Consider the following 22,314-nt stretch of genomic DNA (forward strand, 5'->3'; position numbering starts at 1 on the left):
CCGCCATTTTTCCATTGAAATTTTTAGAAAATCGCTTATAACTTTTAGTAAAGCTAAAACTACGGCAATGCATTCGCGTCTTCGACAAGTGTGAATGAATCATTATAATGCGCGTTTAGTGGTAACGTCTAAGAACACGAGCCACAACAATCCACTTATTCAATGTTTGTAATAAAACATTACAACTATACCGTTTCCACTGAACTAGATACAAGCTCCTAAAAAATTTTTAACGAAAGTATACGAAAGAGAAAGGTTACGTTCTAAAATGGTAACTAACAAACAGTGAGGCAATGTTTCCCCCAGTATCTTACGTATGGAAAGGCGACTCGAAGAGTGTAGTTCATGGCGAAAGCAAAGGTCCTCGCTTGCTTCTGTCTTCCGCACGTGAAACTGTTCGCCTATAGCTTCGAGAACGAACTGTATTCCTGTGTGATTTCAAACAAATTAACAAAAAGGAAACAATCTTGGATTTTTGTTTTGTATTTGGTTACAGAATAGCATCACGGGTCTTCAGTGAAGAACGCCATGCCTAGATTTTACACGCACGAAGGCATTCAATTGTTGAAAAGGAGACGTCTAAAGCGTGCATTAAGCATTCAGCACCATTTGGTTTCTTACAAAATACCTATTCTTCGACACAACAAAACTGTCCAGGAATTTTAGGGGAAACAAAATAACAGTGACTTTCGAACAGAGTCTTCGATTTACCCGAACGTGCGCCCGACATCTTGGAAGCGCACTTCTCCGCTTACATAATTGAAATAAAGTATAGACGTAAAAGCGATCTCAAGGTGTCCAGATGATACGGACGAGCGCGCAAAATAAACGGTCCCAACCGTGTCATTGGTAAAAGAAGACTTGGCACATTTCAGCATGTACGAGACAAGAACGACTCGTCAATATTTTGCTTTTTCTTGCACGTTTCGTGTCTGCTGTTTCCAGTGATAATCAATTGCGTTTATATTAAACTGTTTCTAAAGAGTAGGTGAGAACACACCTGCGTACAAGACTTGCGAGTAACCTACTAGAAAATTCAACGTCTTACCCCGGACAATGATTTCAAGTCGTGACTTCTGTGAAGTGTACGCCCCATACATAGTGAGATTTTCTGCTACGATCATCTACGAATTGCAGTGTGCAAACATCAATAATAAATTTTAAAAAAAACGTGCCAGATAAAAATGTAAATTCAAATAAAAAATAACGTATGAACTTTATGTTCTTGACGATGTCAGGGACTTCGCTCTGTTTACGTTCGTATATTCAACAATTCCTGTACCTTGTGTATTTGCTTTTTAATTTTTTTTTGTTTTCTTATTTTTAATATAATTTTATGCTATCACGAAGATGTCGATCGGGAAGATGTTTAAGTTTTTAATTTATGCTGAATGCACCTTTTCACTCCATTTATGTAGGCACATATTTGAACTATAAGGTGCCAGTGCCTCGTGAGGCTTCTTAGCTTTTTGTAGTGGCCCCTCTTTCAATCCCCCCCCCCCCCAAGATAAAACGTTTTTTCTTTTATTATCATCATTAACAATCGCAACATCACAACCACCGCCACCATACTCATTTTAAAGGCCTGTTCACACATGCAGCGGAGCGCTCCAAGCATAGCGCTGACCTCGCGCTAAGCGCGTGCTGACGGGAGCTTTCACCAGCTTTGTAATTTTGTATCGCACCGTCAAAGCTGTTGCTCATTGCAGATGATAAGTAGCTGACGACACGTGAGCAGCGCTACCTCAGCGCTTCGCTGCACGTGAGAACCGGCCTTTAATGACATCAATGTCGTCGTCATCACTTTTTTTTTTTAATTAACGACGATAGTGACTCTGCGGTGTTGCACACGCCTGTTGGGTTTTTCACTCTGCATCAAGTTAATGGGCGTCCTTCAGCCGGCTTCGACTCTTGGCGACGAGGATTTCCAGTGCCAGGGTCAGGAGAGCGCAGCTGAGCCCCAGTCCCAGAATGAGGAAAGTGGCCAGGAAATGGGTGACGCCAGAAACTTCCTCTTCTCCAGAGGAAGAGGCTGGAGGGTCGAAGGCCTCGCAGCCCGGAGCCGAGATCTCGTCCAGCCACTTGTCCAGGAGGCCTCCTTGCCGCATCTCCCTCAATCTGCGCCGACAAAAAGTTTTTGGAAATGCGAGCTCGGTCCTTACATTTCCACGTCTTTTATGTCGTAGCAAGGTGTGTAGTTGGGCGAACTGGTGCGTGCTCAGAACAAATAAAACAGCACAAAGGACACAAGGACTGGTAGAAGACGCCCTGGTTTTCACATCTGTTGTCGTTGTTTTGCGCCCTTTTATTTATTTTGTAGTTTATGTCCTTTTTTACTAAGCGCAGTCCACGGTGTCTTGTACTATTGCTCTGAATTGATGCTGGATTTAGGTGGCGGATAGTATCGTTTGGCTGCCTGATGCACAGCTATAGCCACAAACTCAAACGCATGTCACAGAACAGATTATAGTCAAGGATCGGGTACATGGGTCATATATACTCCGGAGGCACACACGAAGAAATGAGCAAATAATCTATATAATTTATGAGCTCCAACGTTTCTTTTCCACAGGGCACCCGACGTTGAAGGAGCGACGGAATATTCGTAACTAACGTCCGAAATTGCTTGTAATGGCTGGATTCGGACCCTAATTCACGGTGAATTAGTTCTATGAAGAAACAGCGTGAAGGATTTAAAAACTAATAATGGAATGTTCTGTATATAAAAATAGTAAGAACAAATAAGACCCGCAGTTGTTTAGGACACTGCAGGTTCACGCCGATGATGAAATTTTTCATCTTTATTGAAGAGCCCAGGGCTCTTCAATAAAGGTATACAATCGCGTCAGTGTTCGACAGCTAAACACGGCTTGCGCGTAATCACCATTAAGAAAGCGAATGAGACGAAAAATAAAAAAAGTGGTCCCACTGTCCTATGCCTCGAACTATACCCAAACCGGTCAGTATGTGAAAGAGTGGAAAAAAACAAAACAGTGAAGTCTGCAGACTAAAGATGCAATCACTCTACTCAGACGTCATACAAAAGACACGGTCTTCTCTAGAAACTTGATGACCGAAGTATCTCCGGACGCTTGGAGCATGTCCAAAGCGCGTTTTTTTTTTTTTAATTACTGTGTAGGCAACATGTCTACAGAGAGTTTTTGTAGTGTCTTTCTAAACTTGGGCTAGGTGGCGCAAGCTATCGCCCGTTACAAAGAGTATAGCCATTAACATCCAGCCATCCATCCGTATGGCCTATGTGACAGGACTTCTACACAAGGTATGCAGGCTGTCTTTTGTATGATATATTAGCAGTATGGCCGCGGCTTTAATGAGAGATTTTGGGAACACACTTTCGATCCAGCAGGTTGTGGAGGAGGCGAGGCACCCCCTTCCTGGTGAACATGGCCATGGGAACCTGGGTGACGGGCTGCCGCGCGTAGTAGAACTCGCCGGTTAGGTACGGGCAGTGCCTGTGCAGGCGTTCGTTCACGGCCACCTTGGTGAAGAGCATGGCTGCCTTTTCCTCCTGGATGTCGCGAAGCGTGGCCAGACTGAACAGCTCTGAGGCCGGAAGGGCGCCACGTTGCTCCACCACCCGGCTGTACACCTTCTGGAAGGCGTCCACCTTGGTGTACTGTGCGACACACCAGAACGGCGTCATGTCTCAGACGATCGAGCGGATGGAAGGCAGGTTTGGAAGGCGGGAAACTCGAGCGGTCGTTTTGTCGCGATTCACAATGAACCAGGTTTCCACATCATAGTGGTCCACGTCCCACCATGCATGTAGTCTCACACCGGCACCAAGAAACTGTGTTGAAGTAGGTATGAACCCTAGGTATGAACCCTTTATAATAAACAAGGTGTGTCGCTTTGCTTTGATAAACAAAACGAAGCTGACCAGTTTCAGTTAAAAATTTGGAAGTTCAACCTATTGTCAAAGTTACAATCATTTACTTCCTGCATGCCTGTAACAAACAGCATCCACTCATTTGTGGAGGATGGGGGACGTCAGTTTAACTCTAATACACATATCCTAATTTCGTCAAAAGGTTAAATGGCTGGTACCCAACTGAAGACGAAGCAATGTCTTTTTTTTTTTCTATCTCTTACTTCACAGGACTACGGTATAATGTCGTCCTCAATGTACTTCAGTAAACATAAATTGTTCTGTGCGTCTAAGCAATATAATTTTAATGACACTTCGACGTCATAGCCGAACGAATTGCCTATAGTTTTCAACAATAGACGTGTTGAAAAGGAGCACCAATGTCCGACCATCGACATCTGTCAACCTACTACGACAACAACACGACTCTCCGATGACCCCGAAGAAAACCTTACATGCGAGTTGAATTTAAGAACACTCGAGCACTTGGACAGATACCTTAATGGCTTGGTAGAACCCCGATCCCCTTAGCAACACCGGTCGCATCTTTTCCTCTCTGGCGAGGTCTTCGATGTCCCAGAGTCGCTCTACGTCTTGCTTGACCAGAAGGCTCGCCTTCATGAAGGCTGTGAAGAAGGTGGTCACCAAGATGACGCCGAGGAGCCAGAAGCAGGTGACCAGTCTCTGACTCAAAGGGGCCGGTTTGGACCAAACGGGGACGGCTATAGAAAGAGAGCGGAGTCATAAATCAAGATCAGAGAGGCTCATTTAGACCAAATGCCTTCATTGGCATAATTTAGTGCCCACGGAGGGAATAGGGGAAGGATTATAAGATAAAATAAAATCTAGATAAAATAGACAAACTACCTATCACGTAAAACAAACGAAAAATACTTACTCCCAAAAAGGACGCAGGCCTGGACTGGTTTTAGGGATGGCTATAGGATACAGAAGCAAAAGGTATGCCCGATATTTTGTTTATGGTTTTTGTATTTAACTCTATGAGCACAATAAAATGGGTTGACATATAGCTTTTCTTTTAATAAAAGTATCGGGGTATTAATCATCGGCTTTTATCGTTATGGCTAGTGCGCCCAGTATAGCCAGTAGCGAACAGGGGATCGTAGTAGCCTAATCAAAAGCAAGGAGCACGTTATCTAATTCAATACAAATGTCGAAACAAATGTGACCAGGTTAGTAAAATGATGGACAGTCCGGACCATCAGCTACGCTTCCTTCTCCTCAGCTTGCAATATATGACCCAGGCAAGACGCAATCGACAGCAAGCTACAAGCAAAATGCTCGCTCGCCATCCTCGCTCTTGATTACGTGGAGAGACGCTGGGACCCACGAAGAATGCTCGGCGAACTATTTAGCAGAACAATGTCTGCAGGCCGAAAAAGGCATCGAGTATCCTCAGCATAACAAAATCTCTCCATAGATTTCCATGCCCCTCCGCGTGATCTGTGGGGAAAGAGACGCGCAGGGCCGCATCTGTCCCGATGCACAACACTGAGCACCTTCAGAGAGTACGCTGCACGTGAAGCGCCAGATGAACTGGCCCGGACCACGATGCTCCTCAGGACTTCGCTGAAGGACCTTGTTGATCAGGTAGTGAACCAGGCCGCAGGTTATTAAGCTGATAATGATCATAGTCCATACCTGGAAGGTACATTTTGAAACAGGTGATCGGAATAAAGTATGTCGAATAGCTTATATGACGCGTGGGTGCACCTGAAACTATTGGGTAAGCTGAGCTTGAATCACCATCTGCGAGGTCGCGGGTCAGGCACAAAACGAACCACCGAATGACGGCACTGGCTCGGATTAATATAAAGAACTCGTTCAGCATATTTGTTAGTACACATTCAACGTTTTACTCTGTCTGCACAACACCATTGTCGGCCAATTCCTAATGAATATATACCGCTTCCCGTGCGGTATTGACTGAAACACATCGCAAACCCTCCCCTCTGTGTAACTCGGTCGTAATATTATTTAACGGCCCTTCGATCAAACTCCTTTCCACCATAAGAAAATCCTCGCTGGTCTAGCCATCAGAAACGGCTGCGAAAGATACACATCTTAGGAGGTATTCAGTACAACCTTTCAGCGCAAAAAATTTCAAGTTGCGCTGTACAACAAAAGTTTCCCAACATAGGGCAGTAGTGTTTTACAAGCTAAAGTGACTGCCAGAAGAGTTTGACAGATGCATACGTTGGTGAAAGAACGACACTCACCGCTGGTGTAAACGTGAGGAGTAGGCTGAAAAGATTGTTGCTGAATTGCTTCGGCCTTCCTCCGAGGATGGACATCTCCTCGTAGGAATAGGGTACCGTCGGATTGGCCACAGAAACTCTCTGGCCTGTTATCACCAGCGGACCGGGAGCTATGTCCGCCTCCTGCACCAAAACAAATTAGTCGTCACCCGAAGACACCAAAAGAACGTCTTAAACTTTTTTTTTTTTCATTTTGTTGACCGCAATTGGTTTAAAAAAAATAAGGGGGGGGGGGGGGGTCTACCCCAAAGGCACAAATGATACATACGACTTTAGATCATTCATGATTGGCCGTTATGACGTCACAGGAACGTCTCCAGAAGCATGTTAGTTGTGATGAAATATATATAGGCTAATAGATGCGGCAAAGTGGAACGTTTAGTGCTTTTATATATTATAATAAATGTGCCCGAATTTACTGCTCAGCGAGGCATGCCAGAATCCACTCTCAGTGATATATACGGTCCTTCCAAACAATATTCAGACGTAAAAAAAAAAATATTAATAAACGAGTTGACGGAGTGCATTGAAAATTTTTACAAAGATGTGATTGGTGTACATTTGTGTACCCCAATCACATGTGTTTCGAGAAAACAGTTCAAATCTGAGAAAACTTTTTTTTTCCTCTGTGCGCAGAGAGGAAAACGTTAAAAACTGTCTGGTTGACGCTTCGGCTCACAGGTTCACGTATGACGTATACATATGCTCGGATCTGTTCGATCTGCTTTTGGGTGTTCACCCCCAAAAAAAGGTAAAACTTTTTGTTTTTGCTTTATGATGCGTTATTTGTTGTGCCTTTCAAGACTTTTATCTACAATGAACTGTCTCGACTCAATTGTTTTATCTCGTATCTCATGACGTTTAATGTGCTCTTAACCAGACCGAAACATTTTTTTTAGTTAAAACGTTTCACAAGTGTTTGAGTTCACTACACGACCTTTGTGATTCGCTGTGATTGGCTGCTTTCTCTGTCAAAAGGGTAAGCAGAAACATAAACATTTGAAACGCGTGATCTTTTTTTAACTAAACATTTTAAAGGCTGCAGCCATCAGCAAGCAGTATGTCAAATATGCCCCCCCCCCCCCCCCCCCAACCTGTACGTTTTGATCTGGATGAGCATCGTATCAGTGTGCGGTCGTGTATCGCTACTGAGTGATGCTCGTTAAAGACCCCAGGCTAGCAGTCATACAGCACTGCCTAAATATTTACAGCGGAGCTGTTAAGGGATAGTTTCCCCAGGATTGTGTCCCCCGCAAAGAAATGAAGACACCGAACGCTGGACACCTACCGCCATCTACGAGCGACGGCGGCAAGCCACGTATCTGGTTGCCGCCGTCGCTCATGGATGGCGGCAGCCTTTCCACTCTGACTTGCCGACTTGCGGCCGGCCATTACTTTATACTGTACAACTCCGCTGGTCTTCCTTCTTCACCAGAGTGGAAAGGCTGAACGTTTTTCATCTACAGGGTGTTCCAAAAAATACATTTATAAGATTTCTTTTTTCATTGCAGAAATAATGTATGCATTATCTAACGCTTATTCTCCGCCCAAATGTAGCGAGCGGTCCGAATCAGATGCCAAAGTTTCAAAACTAACCGTTATCTTATTCAAAAGTTATAAGTGATTTTCTGGAAATTTTAATGGAAAATGGGGGCCCGTTTTTGGGCAGCGAGCGCCCAGTCAGCTCCATGTATTCGAGCTCCGCCGGCCACCATTTTTTCCATTCAAATGTTCAAAAAATCACATAACTTTTTATTTTTAGATAACGTATAGTTCTAAAACTTTGGCGTCTGGTGTTAACCGCTACCGCTACATTTTGGCGGAGAATGAGAGTTCAAAAATAGAGGTGATCGCGACGGTGAGAGGTAGAGCGATATTCCTTCACAAACAGGAGGAGCAACGCACTTCTTTTTTAATGGAGTTGCCGCAAAAGATTTTAATAGAAAGTAGAACTAACTTTCGATTCGTCTGCCGTGCCAGTTGGATTCTTACAGTTTCAAGCAACCGCACCCCGGCGGGAGACCCGACCGGGAACTGCATGCTGAGGAGTCGTCTAAGCGGTAGGTGTGTGCCAAAAACATTTTCTACGTTTGGCATTGTCAACATTTGCTTTTGTAATCACTCGTCTATGTTATAGCAGAAAACCGTAAAACACCACCAAACATTTTATGAGGTTTCGCCGCTAGAGATGTCACCGAGTTTGAAACACCCACTTCGTCTGCACTTCGACATCGATGAAATGAAGATCTCACAGGCTGAAGGTGACACCACGTTTAGAAGCGTGTCAAGAAACAAAATTATGGGATAACGCCTTTAAATGTGGAACGCGATAGCGAACATTCAAGCGTGCCTCGCGTGGCCTACCGGGAACAAAGAATCTCTCCTAAAGCAGGAGCATCACTAATTTCCCCCTTATATAGATAATGAATATATGTAATGGATATAAGATATATGTAGGTATATTTTAGATTGGATATTTGTTATTTTATCAAGATGTACCCGTTCCGAATGCCAAAAGCATTTCTTCTTCCTCCGACAACCAGATATTGTAAGAACTACTTGGTGCGGCGTATGAACAATGCGCCAAACTTCCCTTTTTCTTGACGTGAAAACGAGTATAGGTCAACTCACTGTAGACCTCGTCACTGCTTGGGGAACGGGATAGAAGCTCTGAACGCGTAAAGCTAATTCCTCCCATACTCCGATCCACCATAACTTGGCAAACTGCGAAGGCTACGGGGTACACAAAAAAACGTCCAAATGTGAGTTCCTCCCTTCCCTCTTCTCCAACTGCTTAGGGTTAGAGAAGAAGGGAAGGAGAGGCGCTCATATTAACGAGACGAATCTCGGAGAAAAGCTCACTCACTTTTGTGCGGGTCCGGAAAAATGCTCACCAGTCTTTCTACAGACCCCGAGGAAATCTCACCACGAATTAAATTTGTATGTAAAGTGGTCGTTATCATTTGATAGCAGTAGTGCTACCAAGGTGTAAGGCGCCTCTCGCGCAGGCCGTACACTGTGCAACAAAGTTGGCGCGAAGCCATTTTGCGCATTTTACTTATTACAGAAGCGGTTGAGCAGCGTTCAACTTTTATTACGTAGGTTTGTGCCCCGAATGAGTGATTTTCACCGCACTACTAGTTTTGACAGCAACCATAAAAATAAAAAATAAAAAAAATAAAAAAATATCGTTCGTATATGTTGAAAGTGTCACGCTGCGTAGACACTTCACACCAGATGGCTCTGCTGCAAGCAAAAGTGAAAAAAAAAATATTAATTTGTTTTAAATTTAAGTTAGACTTATTTGGTTTAAATCAGAATAATATCACTGTAGCTAGAAAATATTGATTGTTTATCACTATATGTATTTTTAGACACGGCAGGTTGTTTAATCCAATCTTCCAATTGGTGAAAACAATGCGGGGAAAAAAACCTTCTATTTCAACAACGTTTTGTTCATGAAAACCCAGCCATACTAGCACAACAACAGCTTAGTTCTTTGTTAGCGAAAAAGTTGTAATTGCTTTTCTTTTTCGCGGTCTGGTTTTCTTGAAATACGACATTGCTTTCCCACTCTTAATTTCTATTTTTTGCGTTCTGATTTGATTGCATAAAAGATGTGACGTAACTGAAGAATGAAGTCGGAGGTGGAAATAAAGCTCAACGCATCAATTTTCTCCAAAGACCACTGCTTTTTGCTCGTGTTCAGTCCGATATAAATAATTCTTGTGTGACGATTTTGATTTAAATACAGGAAATATGCGCATATTAAAAGCATCAAATAATAAACAAACGGTAAATAAAAAAATAGGAATTATATTTGCGGGAAAGGTTGGATATAAATAATCCTAGAAAAACCGGTCTTCTTTAAATTACGATTTAAAGGGATGCTGAACCGAAACCTGGATTCCACAAAACACGGCGGCAAAAGCGTGCAACGGGATGCCACAAACACCAAAACATCACTCATACAGCGAAATCTCGAACGGATGACTTTTTTCTTTTTTTTTTTTGTAAAAAAGGAGGCGAATTCGACAGATATGCTTACGTCTTGTTTCTCCGAGAAGGAGAGGGACCGGCCTCGCGTCTTCTCTGCCTCGCCACCTTGAGGGAGCGAAACGAGGAGAGGAGGAAACGAGATATCTTGACGACACGCGCCTCGTCGACCTCGTTCAATCTCGACCTCCTTTTTAGAAAAATACGGCCGTCCATTCGCGATATCGCCTTACGAGTAGTGTTGTAGGGATTGTAGCGTCCCGCCTACATCTCCTGCATTTTTTTTTTTTTTTTGAAATCCAAATTTCGTTTTACTTTTCCTTTAATACATCTTTATTTTCATTCTCCACCCTGGCTGTAGCCCTAGTTCCGCTGCTTCTTAAACAAATGGTAAGATGTGGAGATTTGGCAATCCGGTGTCGGTATCATAAAAGGTCATTTCATAAATAAATATCCACAAAGTACTCAAGCTGCAGCCCTCTGCACTAATTATATTTCCCCCCGTTATGTTTTTTTTTTTTTTTTTCATTTTTGTTCAATTTAAAGTATATTATTTTCGTCGGCAACCCCTGACGTGTTTAGGGCGTTATTTCAAAAATAAATGCTGCTAGTGAAGTGCAGAATGACCGCATGAGCACAAAGCATCCCAGCATACTTCAGCCGAGTGAAATATGTCACTTGAGTGAACGCTCGATTCTTAGGTCCGTAAGTGAGCTTTTCCCCGCATCCGTCAAAAGGCCGGTGAGCTTTCCTCCGCATCTGACGGTTTTGTGGTGAGCTTTTCTCCGGTGAGCTTTTCTCCGGGAAGCTTTTCTCGGGAGAGCTTTTTTCCGCCACCCTAACGAGACATGACTGTATTTTTCAGACCCCCAGGCTTCTAAATAAAAGTGAAAAAGAAAAGAGAACAAAAAGGACTTGCGTTTTTCACGAGCATTCCCACGATGCCAGGCCACGTATTGTTGACCGACTCGCCGCCGAACGAACCGTACTTGGGCTTCGCAAAGGTGCAACTGGGATCCAGAATGCATAGAATAAGCAATGCGAAGATCGTGGAGACACGACCTTCGCATCCTACCGGTTCCTTCGCTAGTTGGTGTAGCATTGCACGGACATGGCCTCCGAGATTTTCGGCATGCAAAATAAGCTCTCCTCCGGCCCTTTCAAACGCTAGTTTTCCCAACGGATGGAGCGTGCACAGCTCCTCTAGAGATTTGGCGAGACGTTGCTGATACCGAGCCGCCATTAAAGCCCCTCGATGTGTTTGCGTTTGTCTTGCAAGTAGCGTCAAATGAGCCAGTTCACGTGGCCCGTGTCTCGAGCGGGTCTTGGAAGCAAATGGTGGCGTAGCACTGAAATGAGCGGCACCTATAGAAGCGAATGGCGGCGGGGCACCGGTGTCTTGCGCGTTTCCACAATGATGGTTGGCGGTACTTGAAAGCGTGAATTTTATCCGGGGACTTTAGCCGGCATTAGCATCTCGAACGTTAAATGTGTGTGTGCACACGAGTACAGAGCTTGCATTTTGGTAAACCTTGTCAAGGCTGAGGCGGGCGAGCGCGTTGAGACGCCATTCAAGTGCCACTCAGCTGGTGCGCTGGCACTGGCGGTGCTTTCTTTCATCGAGCCTTTGCTCAGACGCGGCTTCTCGCCATCCAGCCCCGAGCATCAGTAAGCAGTGGGAGGGATTGTCGCAGAAAAATCCACTGCGGCCAAAGGGCCGAAGCCGTCAAAGCCCCGACAATATCAAATCAAGTCATGGCAAGACGGCGTCCGACTGAAGGAACACTGGAGAGGAATGCGAGGAACTACAGAACGAAAACGATGGGAAAAATTAAGCTTACAAAGTTAGAGAACAACATTCGGATCTCACCCTACCGCTTACTTCAAAAAGTAACGCGATTTGCGGTGAGATGCAAAAAGTGCAATTCGGGCAAACATGCCCATTTTAAGCCCAGTGATGTTGATTTGCAGCCCTATAGCATCACCGCAGCGGAAACAGCCGCGTACCATTTTTTCCCCCTCTGTGATAGTCTTTCCCGACGAATTGAATGGCCGGTGATGAACTTTACGCGCCAAGAATCTCGGAGGCTCAAAAAGCTTGTAATGCCCGATGAGGCACCGGCAAGCTTGGCGTCCCTCAGTGCTCGTAAAGTAAGCACGAGTGATTTCAAGCCTGTTGGCGCTCGCAAGTTTCCTAATGCCCGTGTCCCACTAAAGCGACAGACAGAAACAAACGACAGCGACAAGCCTCAAACCAGAGTCTTTCGCGATTTAAAAGGCTTTGTAGAATAAAGGAAGCTATGCTCAAACACGAGCATCATGCACGCGAGGGCATCTTTGGCAGGCTTGCAATCGCTCGTGCTTACTTCACGAGCACTAAAGGACTAAACGCCTACCAAACGTACCATCGCGAGCATGCTGCGTAGGCTTGAGGCTTGTTGCTGTCTTTTGTTTCTGTCTGTCGCTCTAGTGGGACACGGGCATAAAAGCATTTCTCACCCGCCTACACACGTTCCTTACTTGAGTTTGAGCGAGTCGATGGCGGCGTGGGTTATCTTCCCTATGAATCCCAGCATGCGAAGCTCGCCGTTCTCCATCTTCCAGTCGACGTACGGGAGATACTGAAGTGATACGGCCCAGATCTTCATGTATAGTACACCTTGCGTAGCGCGAACCAACAGCTACATGAGCGCGGAATCGGAACTGTGCGACATCTGTGTCTCTGCCCTGCACAAAATTTTAAGGCGCAGTAACTTTGCCTCATACATCGTGCAAAAGACGCGGAGTTTCTTTGCAGACAAGATGGCAGAATTCTTAGTGGACATTGTGCTTCGAACATGACGGCAGACAGTTTGCGTGTGACAGGGCCGTCGTACAAGGAACAAACACGCGCCAGACACGGTGTCTGCCGAGTGCCTTTTATGTATACGTTTTATTAGTACTGTGTCCGCGGCTTACAGGACACCATGTTCACAATGAGCAACATTTGCGTGTGTGTGCCTGCGTTTCTGCTCACTCGTTTGAAAGCGAGTCTGGAACAAACCGAGAGTAAGGTTAACAAGATTACATGTGTTCGTCTTGATACTAATAATTCGCTGTATTTATTTTTCAACCTCCGATGAACTGAATGAAAATCATGAATGTGACGACAAGCGTTTTAATATACACAAAAAAACGCAGATAGATGCTGCAGCTAGTTCTCCACATAATGCCCGCACATATTTAGGCACTTATCATGACCTGGCACAAGCTTTTGAATGACTTCCTCAAAGAAAGTTAGTGTCTGGGTTCTCACACGTTCTCAGACTTTCCATCACACCTTCAAAGAAACCCTCAGTGGCCACATATGTTTTGTTTTTAATGGACGTTAGTTTGTTCTCTCCTAAACTTTATAAAGTTTCCTCCATGCAGATTACGCGTCTGTGGCTATACTTATCAGCATGTTCAAGCGTGATGGAATCACTGAGAACGGCAATCTAAAACCTTGTTTAAGGCAAGTGCCTAAATACTAAATAGGCTCTCAATTACAGAAAGAAGTAATTACAAAAGGATCTAAATTTTGTGCATATTCTAGGCATTCATATATCTTTTGTTTTACCCTTTTACCCAAATCATCGAGGGTTACAAAAAAAGAATACAGCCTTGTTGTTCGCTATTTCTTCTTTGCTGCCCACCAACACGCTGGTGTAGGCGGACAAAAAAGTCAGCCAAATGTTAATGTTCTGCAAAGAAATATGTATCTTAACTGGGGAAACAATACACTTACTGAGAGGTACGCAACCCGCCAACGAGTTGCCCGAATTTCGTCCATCGTCTTCGACGACCCACAAGCTCTCTGAGAGGCGTAGCACTTGAAGGCCCGGTCGTCGATTCAACGATACACTTTTCATTAACGAAATTGCTTGCTCTTTTCGCTTCGAGAAGGAAATATTGACTCCGATAATTGCCTCCAACGATGCAATTAAAGATAGCGTAACAAGGGCACATGGGGAAGGAAACTACGCAATGCCATAACTTGATTGTTTTCTCTGGCCAATGAATCGACAAGAAGGGCACCGGACATTTTATCGGTTAAATAGCGAGCACGAAAGCTATAGCATTCGCAAACATACTCAAAGCACGTGCGGCCTCTGTATGACCTTCCATAAAATTGTTTGCACAGAGGTCTAAGCACAATGACTTTATTGAATCGATTATTAATTATGCGAGCCCCGTTCAATGGACGATGTCGGAAGCTCTACGTTATATCCTTTTTGTCCAACAAAAAATAAAAAAATAAAAGAACAGTCGGTTGACGCGCATGCGAATACCATAGCAGCAACGGGACGGCATTTGCGGATGATGCAACACCGACTAAGCTGAATTGTTTAAGGTGGCTATGTGGACACCCCGCGAACGATGTTGAGCAGTTTCTCCGAATACTCCACTTCCTCCTGAAACTGTTGGATGCCTCGATGCTCGTGCACGAGCGTCTGCAGAGTGGACTCGAGCGCGTCTTTCACTGTCGCTTCTAGAAACTGCGGAGAGTTGCTGGCCAGAGTGAACATAGCCCTCAGCAGAAACTCCCTGCAGGTGCCGTGGATCCTGGGCAGCAGAGCGACCGCGTCCCGGACGAACCCGCACACCTCCAGGTCTGACCGGAAGCTTTCCTCCTGCGAACACAGCGCCGCCACCAGGAAGCTCGCCTTGGTCTTTAGCTTCTCCGACTCGCAGTGGAACAAGATACTCCGAACCACCGGCGTGCCGCCCAGCTGCTGGAACTTCTCAAAGGCCTGCCTGTTTTGTCGAACCATACAGGACACGGCGTAGAGGGACTTGAGCCTTACGTCTTCGTCCGTCTCGTGTTCCACGAGTCGCAGCAGCTTGCGGAGGCTGAGGACGGCCGCCCTCTGGCAGTGTGGGTTGTTCTGCACCAGCTCCGCGATGAGGCTGCATGTCGCCTCCCTAGCGGAGGCGCTCGGGTAGTCCAGGAGCGCCGGTACCACCTGGAATCCTCCCATCTTCTCGAAGTCCTTGGCGTAGTCTACAAAGTCGACGAACCGTGCCACGTTAGACAGGCAGGACACCAGGACTCGGGCGATGTTTTCGGATTCCTGCAGACACTCCCGTATAGATTGAAGGCTGCGCCTCATTTCGTCGTAGGGGTTCACCAGGAGACGGTTAGTGGCTTCCATCAGCCAATGAATGCGATCAGGGTCTATGGCGCTCGGTAGTTGTGGGTGGCCCCGGTCCATGGGTGATATTCGTGGCGGGCGGTTCGGGTCCACGGCTGGCATTAGTGCCGGGAGGACTGGGTTTATAGCTGCCATTAGTGGCGGGCTGACTGGGTCTAGAGCTGGCATTAGTGGCGGCAGGTCCGGTTCCATGGCTGTCGCAAATTGCGGGTGCTCACTGGCGTCCATGGCGCGTTCTGGTTGGAGGTGAAAAGCTTATTCTTGGGCGTTGTACAATAAGACGAGTGCAGTGCGATGCTTCCCGGTCGCTGCAGTGCTCAGTAAACGCCCAGCCTACCCAGCCCGAGGGTTTCAATGCGTTCTTCGTCTTCTTCTTCTTCGTTAGATGCAGCGCAAGGTCACGAGCTATATATAGCCAGTACAAAATCTGGAACTAAGCGGCGAGATTAGGGTCAGGGTGAGGACATCCATTGTTGCCCTGAATGTGCCAGCGCGTAAAGCTCTCGCGCACTCGGTGCGTGACTTGGGCGGTAAAATGGCGTCTGTGCATTAGCCAAACCTACGCGCTCGAGCGAAGTGACACCGGATAGCGTGCACTTCAAAATTCATAAAAAAACGAGTGGGCGGAAAAATGGCTGAGATGTCACCACCCAAGCAAAAGCGCGCGTGCTTATAAAGGCACTCCATGGCGAGATGTTTCGGCGGCGCCCTCCTGTGGTTCCCTCTCGTGACGTCATTACCTTGCGAACAATAAATTCGATGGTGTTCGTAAAGAGCATGGCGGGAGCTTGAAATCATAGAGCTCTGACAGCAACACTGCCGAACGCGTGACGATTGAAGTCCTTACGTTACCCTTATTTCTGTCGATGAGAAACCCTTTGCTGACGTCATAGTCAGCCTTCGGCCAGTTGCGGCAGGCCGACCACAGCGACGCTTTTGATCGGGCACGTCGCCAATACTCCGTTCACCCTTAAATGGGTACGGAAACGAAATGACGTGAGCGTGAGCTCTCTTTTTCTCGCTTCAAAGTCGGCCAGCGAAAAGCGCAATTGCGCCAGTGACGTCAATAGTTATTGCACTGCCAAGGGTACCGTGGTGTCAAGCGTTGCCACTTGGTGGCGCCAACGTGTGACGATCCCGCCTATAAGCAGTATTGTCCTAGGACTGTACGGGTGGAAAGGAAGAAGAAGTCGAACTTATTGTTGCTGATCCTGAGCTCGTCTCTATATTTTCCTTTTTAATCAAAGTTCTCACCTCCCTGGCCAGCCAAAGGCAACATTTTCTTCGAATTGAGTCGATCGCTCATCTGCCATGGCCGAGGCCGGCCCTTCCTCCGGCCAGGACATACCTTCAGTCGAAATGGAAGATCTGCCTATGGGTACGTCAAGTGCTTCGAGCACAATCTCCTACTACGAGAGCATCTCTGACGATCCCGGTGACGATTCCGACCCATATAACCTGGTCCAGAGTCGCAAAAAACGCAAAGCTTCCAGCAGCTCCGAGACAAGTAATAAGACCGTCAGAAACACGAAACAAGAACATCCCCACCTTGTAGTGGTACTGAAGCCAAAAGATCCATCCAAAATAATCGCCACAATCAATCCGCTGAAAATCACCGAGAAGCTAGAGATGATTGCCCCAGATGGAATTATCCTTGTCAGGCCAAACCGAAGGCTGAATCTACTCGCTATAGACACGAGAAACAGAGATGCGACAAAAGCTTTGCTTGCACTGACCACCATCGGAGGCATCCCTGTCCAGGCCTACGAGCCTTTTCCCCGTGAATCGGCCATCGGAGTTGTATACGGAGTACCGTCAGACATAAACGACACGGAACTTCAGGTGGCTATACGAGCTACGGCGCCTGTTATCTCCGTTCGTCGACTAGGCACGTCCCAAGTTGTTAAGGTTGTCCTCAACACAGACATTTTGCCGGAATACATCACGATTGGATATACAAGATACAGGATGGAACCGTTTGTAGAGAAACCTCGCCAATGCTCGAAATGCAATGGGTTTGGACACATTCGAACCGCGTGCACGAAAGAGTCACGTTGCACACGCTGTGGAGGACCACATGAACGCACCGGCTGCAATGCAGACAACCCCCTCTGCACGAACTGCGGCAAAGCTCATGACTCGACATCTCATCTTTGTCCGGCATACAAAAGAGAACAAAAGATATACAAGTACAAGAGCCAAGCTAAAGTTGGCTATGCGTCCGCGAAAGCGGCGCTGCTCGCATCGAAAGAACAACTGGCAGAAGAGACCCCTAAAACGACTGCGTCAAAGGAAAACAAACCATTTGCAGCTCAAGAACTCCCAACGAGCGAAGACTCCTCATCAGCCAAGCAGTCCAACCTGAGACACCTGCAGAAATACGCGAAGAAAAACACGAGTAATCCCCCAATCAAGTGGAACAGTGAAGATGAATTTCCAACTCTTCCCACACAAGTTTCAAAATCCACGGATAAATCAGAAGGAGAAACCAAACGACCCGAAAAGAAGTCTACACGACAGCAACCACCAATGTCTGAGGCCAAGATTCAGACAGTTGTCAATGTCATCCGCAATCTTCTTTGCTCTTGGGATTCGCCTATAGCCAAAGCGCTTATTACGTTGATTGATGCTGTCCTTCCATTCGTGATGCTCTGGTGTCACTAGATAAATTACGAAGTGAGGCCACTGTCCTTCAATGGAACGCAAGAGGTTTTCGAAATAGGCTGTCAAATTTTCGGCAATTCCTCTTCAAACACAAATTTCCTGTAGTAGCAATTTCGGAATCAAGAGTAGGACCTAACATCAGATTATCTGGTTATGAGCTTCTCCACTCCCACAGAGAAACCGGTCTTAGCAGAGTATTACTCGGCATTCGAAAATATCTCACATTTATTGAGCACAATATTTCGTCCCATATGACAAATGAATATATTGCTGTGACTATAAAAAAAGGCGATATCTCATTCAGTGTTATAACTGGTTATATACCTCCTCGAGCAGAATTTGACACTAAGAGACTTGAAGCTATTCTCCAACAAACCCCGCCACCACGTCTTCTGACAGGAGATTTTAATGCTCACCACACACTGTGGGGAAGTGCGAAGAATAATGCTCGAGGAAGGGCATTACTTGGAATTACGCTAAACCATGATCTCGTAATACTAAATGATGGAAGTCCTACATTCTTTAAAGGTGCATCAGTGAACAGCCCTTTAGATATTTCGTTTGCATCTTCAGGTCTTGCTGAAGAAACTACATGGTTCGCTGACATTGAAACTCACGGAAGTGACCATGCACCGACACACACCACAGTGAGAGGTCTGCGTTGTTCCAAACAACGCTTCTCGGTACCTTCTACCGACTGGAAAATATTTCAAGAAAAAATGGAAGCTGTCAGTTTTATGCTCACTGGAACAGAATCCTTTGTGAATGCCATAACATCTTCCACTTCAGAAGCAACAAAATATTTCAACGTGACAAACCCGCAGACAACGGTTGATGGAGAATATGAGCGTCTTCGTGGCATCCGTCGAAGGGCTGAACGAAAAGCAAGAAAAACACAAGACGTTGAAGATATTCAGGCTTCCAGACGAGCACAAAAACGTGTACAGCGGCACTTAGACAAACTTTCAAGAAGACGCTGGAGGTCACTGAGTTCCGGCCTTGATCCCAGGAAGCCAACTACCCGAATATGGCACATCACGCGAAGCCTCAGCGTAAGGCCAAAGCAAATTCACCCCTTCAGAGCCATTTCTTTGAGACGGCAAATACCCGAAACAGTCGTGGCAGAAGAGTTCTGCATAAAGATTACAAGCTGCCCCTCCGGTAACAATCACAGCAAGGGTGCCCCAGATGGTCACGTCCCTGTAAGTGCATGTAATTCTATGGACGACCGTTTCAACTTAAAGGAACTAGACATAGCACTTGCTACATCCAACACTAAGTCCTGTCCAGGTCCAGATGGCATACGCTACTCAGCCTTACGTCACTTGGGGGAAGCTGCTAGAATGGCCCTACTCACTTTATTCAATACCTCATGGGAGACTGGCATTATACCCCAAGATTGGAAAATCGCTCGCGTAATACCAATTCTCAAACCAGGGAAACCACCACTCGATATCAATTCATATCGCCCGATCGCATTAACTAGCTGCATAAGCAAAATAATGGAACGCATGCTGCTTGCACGCATGGAGTGGGATCTTGAAAATAGATGCATTTATCCTTCATCCATGAGTGGTTTCCGACGTGGTAGGTGCAGTATTGACAACGTTATAGATCTAGTGTCTAGTATAGAGCAAATGAAATCAGTCAAGCAGGTCACCACCGCAGTATTCGTCGACATAAAAGCGGCCTTCGATTCGGTAGAACACGAGGCCATACTTTCCGACATGAAGGCGATTGGTTTCGGAGGGCGCTTATTTACATGGATTTCCAGCTACCTTAAAGAACGAAAAGTCTATATATCAACACAAGATGGCAACACTGACTTCCATGAGGTCAAACAGGGGGTTCCCCAAGGTGGGGTACTCAGTCCAATGCTGTTCAGCATATGCCTTATAGGCCTTCTGAAGGTACTCCCTGTTTCTGTCCATGTATCTTTATACGCTGACGATATATGTTTCTGGTCATCGAGCAAGTCTTTATATATAAACAGAGCCAGGCTACAAAAAGCCCTCAACATTGCCGCACGGTACCTTAGCAGCCGAGGCTTGTACATATCACCAGAGAAGTCTGCGGCGTTGGCGTTTACAATGAAACAAACATACAGATACCCCATTAACTTAGAAGGAATCCCAATCCCATATGTCTCCGAACATGCATTTTTGGGCGTGACTCTTGATAGGCAAATGACGTGGGGACCCCATATTAAACGGTTAAAGAAAAAGCTCACCTCATTTACACATATAATCAAAATGATCAGTGGAACCAGATGGGGATGCTCTGTATCGGCGCTGATGGCTCTGTATAACGCTCTATTTGTCGGTCTTATGCGCTACAGTTTGCCAGTCATGCAACGTGTCTCGCGGTCTTGTTTTAAAGAACTTGAAAGCGCGCAAGCTCAAGCACTTCGTGCCTGCTTTGGATTGCCAAAATGTACCTCCACCTCTGGAACTCTGGCGGAATCTCGTGCGAAATCTCCCGCAATATTAAGGACGCAAGAAACACTGCGAGCTCATCTACGACACAAAACCAGAGTGTACAAACACCACCTGGTAGACATTGTCAAATATAGACCATCATCTGGCTTTGCGCAAGTTATTATGGTACTAGAAGACTATATGCCAAGTTCAATTGAGGCAGCTGCGATTCCACAATATCCACCTTGGGAGTACCCTCACTTGGAAATAAGAACAAGCATACCAGGAATCACTAAAAAAAATTCAGCTCCTTCCCCGGTAATTACACAGATATCTCTCGAATATATTCAAAGAACTTACGAGTCATTTACTCATATCTACACCGATGGTTCTACAATTCCCACATCTTCAGCCCTGGGGGTATACATTCCATCCACAGCCACATACATAAAGGCTAAACTAAGCCACGCCACCTCATCAACAGCGACAGAACTAGCAGCTATTCGTGCAGCTGTTGTACACGCGGGCACTGAAAGCCCACGATGTTGGGCAATACTTGTCGACTCCAGATCTGCGTTGTACGCTCTATCTTCGACAAGAAAAGACAACATTAACTCACAACTAGTCCATGATATTTTACAGGCTATTCAGCATGCATCGAATCAAGGACATCACTTCATCTTGCAGTGGATACCGGGCCACTCCGGGATAATTGGAAACGTGTGCGCCGATAGAGCCGCTAAAGACGCCCACGAGAGCACAATTTCTGTATCGATTCCGTTTTCAAGATCTGATGCCAATCATTTAATCAAATCTATCGGAAATGAAATCTCACTATCTTTATGGGAAAATCCGCAATATCACTATTACAGCCTTCACCGTATTGATCCTAAACTCGAATTCCGGATACCACGAGGACTACCAAGGAAACTTGAGACGGTGTTACATCGTTTGCGGCTCAATGTTGCATATACTAAATATTATCTTCATAAAATTGGCAAAGCTGAATCTTCCGATTGTTCATCGTGTAGAACAATTCATAACATCGAACACGTCCTGTGTGCCTGCGGGGATTACAGTATTGAAAGGACCGCACTGAAGACTCGCCAGAAATTAAAGGAAGAGGACCAGGTGGACTTGAAGCTTCTGTTTGGACCCTGGCCTTCCACTGCAGACAGTTACAAGGCCACTGAAGCTCTTTTACATTTCATTAAGAAGGCACATCTTCAACAAACACTTTAAGGAACTGCAGTCCAGTGTGCTGCAAAGTGAGCCAACACTTGCCAACATAACAGTTTTGTGAGTTTGTATGTGTGTGTGTATTGTGTGCGTGCGCATTTTTTTTTCTTTTCATCTTTTTATCTTCTTTCTTCGTATCTTTGCTATCTTTGTCTATACTATTTCTTTTTATTTCCTTTTCTTTTTTTAATTTCATCTACTTTCACAGCGTAGCAAGCCGGCACAAAGCGCTGGCTGACCTCGCTGTCTTCCTTTCAATAAATGCTAATTTCTCTCTAGGACTGTACGTTCTAGCTTGCCCATAACGTCGTTCGCGACCATAGCAGTACTTAATGTACCACGAGCGTTGGGGTCACCGTGTTTTATTTCATACCGCCGAAGTAATAGCCTGAGGGAACCGGTAAGTAGAAATAACCGTTAGTACCCTGCAGCAATGGCAAGGGGGGTGGGGGTGGTATGGTTGATTTGGTTAAAGCTCCTTCATCCTGGGAAAAGTGGCGCCATTCATTGTTGTGGAAATGCTCGAGACACGTGCTTCGCGCCACTTCTGGGAAGAACCTGGCGTCTGAAAGCTAGCTCAGGGCTGCGTTATGCCGCCATGATCTTTCCAGCGGCTGCAGGTTGCACGTACCTCGTGCATCGACGTACCTTGCACT

General features: G+C 45.8%; 3 protein-coding genes across 3 annotated transcripts; 1 reads left to right on the top strand and 2 right to left on the bottom strand.

Annotated features, from left to right (window-relative positions):
• Nucleotides 1-1,880: 1,880 nt before the first annotated feature.
• Nucleotides 1,881-12,812, bottom strand: LOC121045545 (probable glutamate receptor). Its single transcript, XM_040498459.1, has 7 exons — nt 12,685-12,812; nt 11,084-11,174; nt 6,130-6,291; nt 5,410-5,551; nt 4,388-4,611; nt 3,354-3,637; nt 1,881-2,118 (listed from the first exon to the last, which is right to left on the bottom strand). The coding sequence occupies exons 1-7, from the start codon at nt 12,810-12,812 to the stop codon at nt 1,881-1,883; spliced, it is 1,269 nt and encodes a 422-aa protein (XP_040354393.1).
• Nucleotides 12,813-14,540: 1,728 nt separating this feature from the next.
• On the bottom strand, nt 14,541-15,566 carry LOC8023240 (hsp70-binding protein 1-like). The gene has a single exon (XM_002399656.3). The coding sequence runs from the start codon at nt 15,564-15,566 to the stop codon at nt 14,541-14,543; it is 1,026 nt and encodes a 341-aa protein (XP_002399699.3).
• A 4,367-nt stretch (nt 15,567-19,933) lies between these two features.
• On the top strand, nt 19,934-21,952 carry LOC120850119 (the record flags this gene model as incomplete). The annotated part of the gene is made up of 2 exons (XM_040222483.1): nt 19,934-21,589; nt 21,938-21,952. Coding segments are annotated over 2 exons (1,671 nt in total), but the record flags the coding sequence as incomplete, so codon positions are not given.
• Between the last annotated feature and the right edge of the window lie 362 nt (nt 21,953-22,314).

This window comes from Ixodes scapularis, unplaced genomic scaffold, assembly GCF_016920785.2.
Source record: "Ixodes scapularis isolate PalLabHiFi unplaced genomic scaffold, ASM1692078v2 PGA_scaffold7__128_contigs__length_106722199, whole genome shotgun sequence".
Classification (NCBI taxonomy): Eukaryota; Metazoa; Arthropoda; class Arachnida; order Ixodida; family Ixodidae; genus Ixodes; species Ixodes scapularis.

Coding starts and splice junctions, on each gene's coding strand:
- LOC121045545 (XM_040498459.1), bottom strand. CDS start 12,812: ATGAAGATCTGGGCCGTATCACTTCAGTATCTCCCGTACGTCGACTGG. Junction 5,552..6,129: donor TCCTCACGTTTACACCAGCG/GTGAGTGTCGTT, acceptor TGTACCTTCCAG/GTATGGACTATGATCATTAT. Junction 2,119..3,353: donor CACAACCTGCTGGATCGAAA/GTGTGTTCCCAA, acceptor TTGTCGGCGCAG/ATTGAGGGAGATGCGGCAAG.
- LOC8023240 (XM_002399656.3), bottom strand. CDS start 15,566: ATGGACGCCAGTGAGCACCCGCAATTTGCGACAGCCATGGAACCGGAC.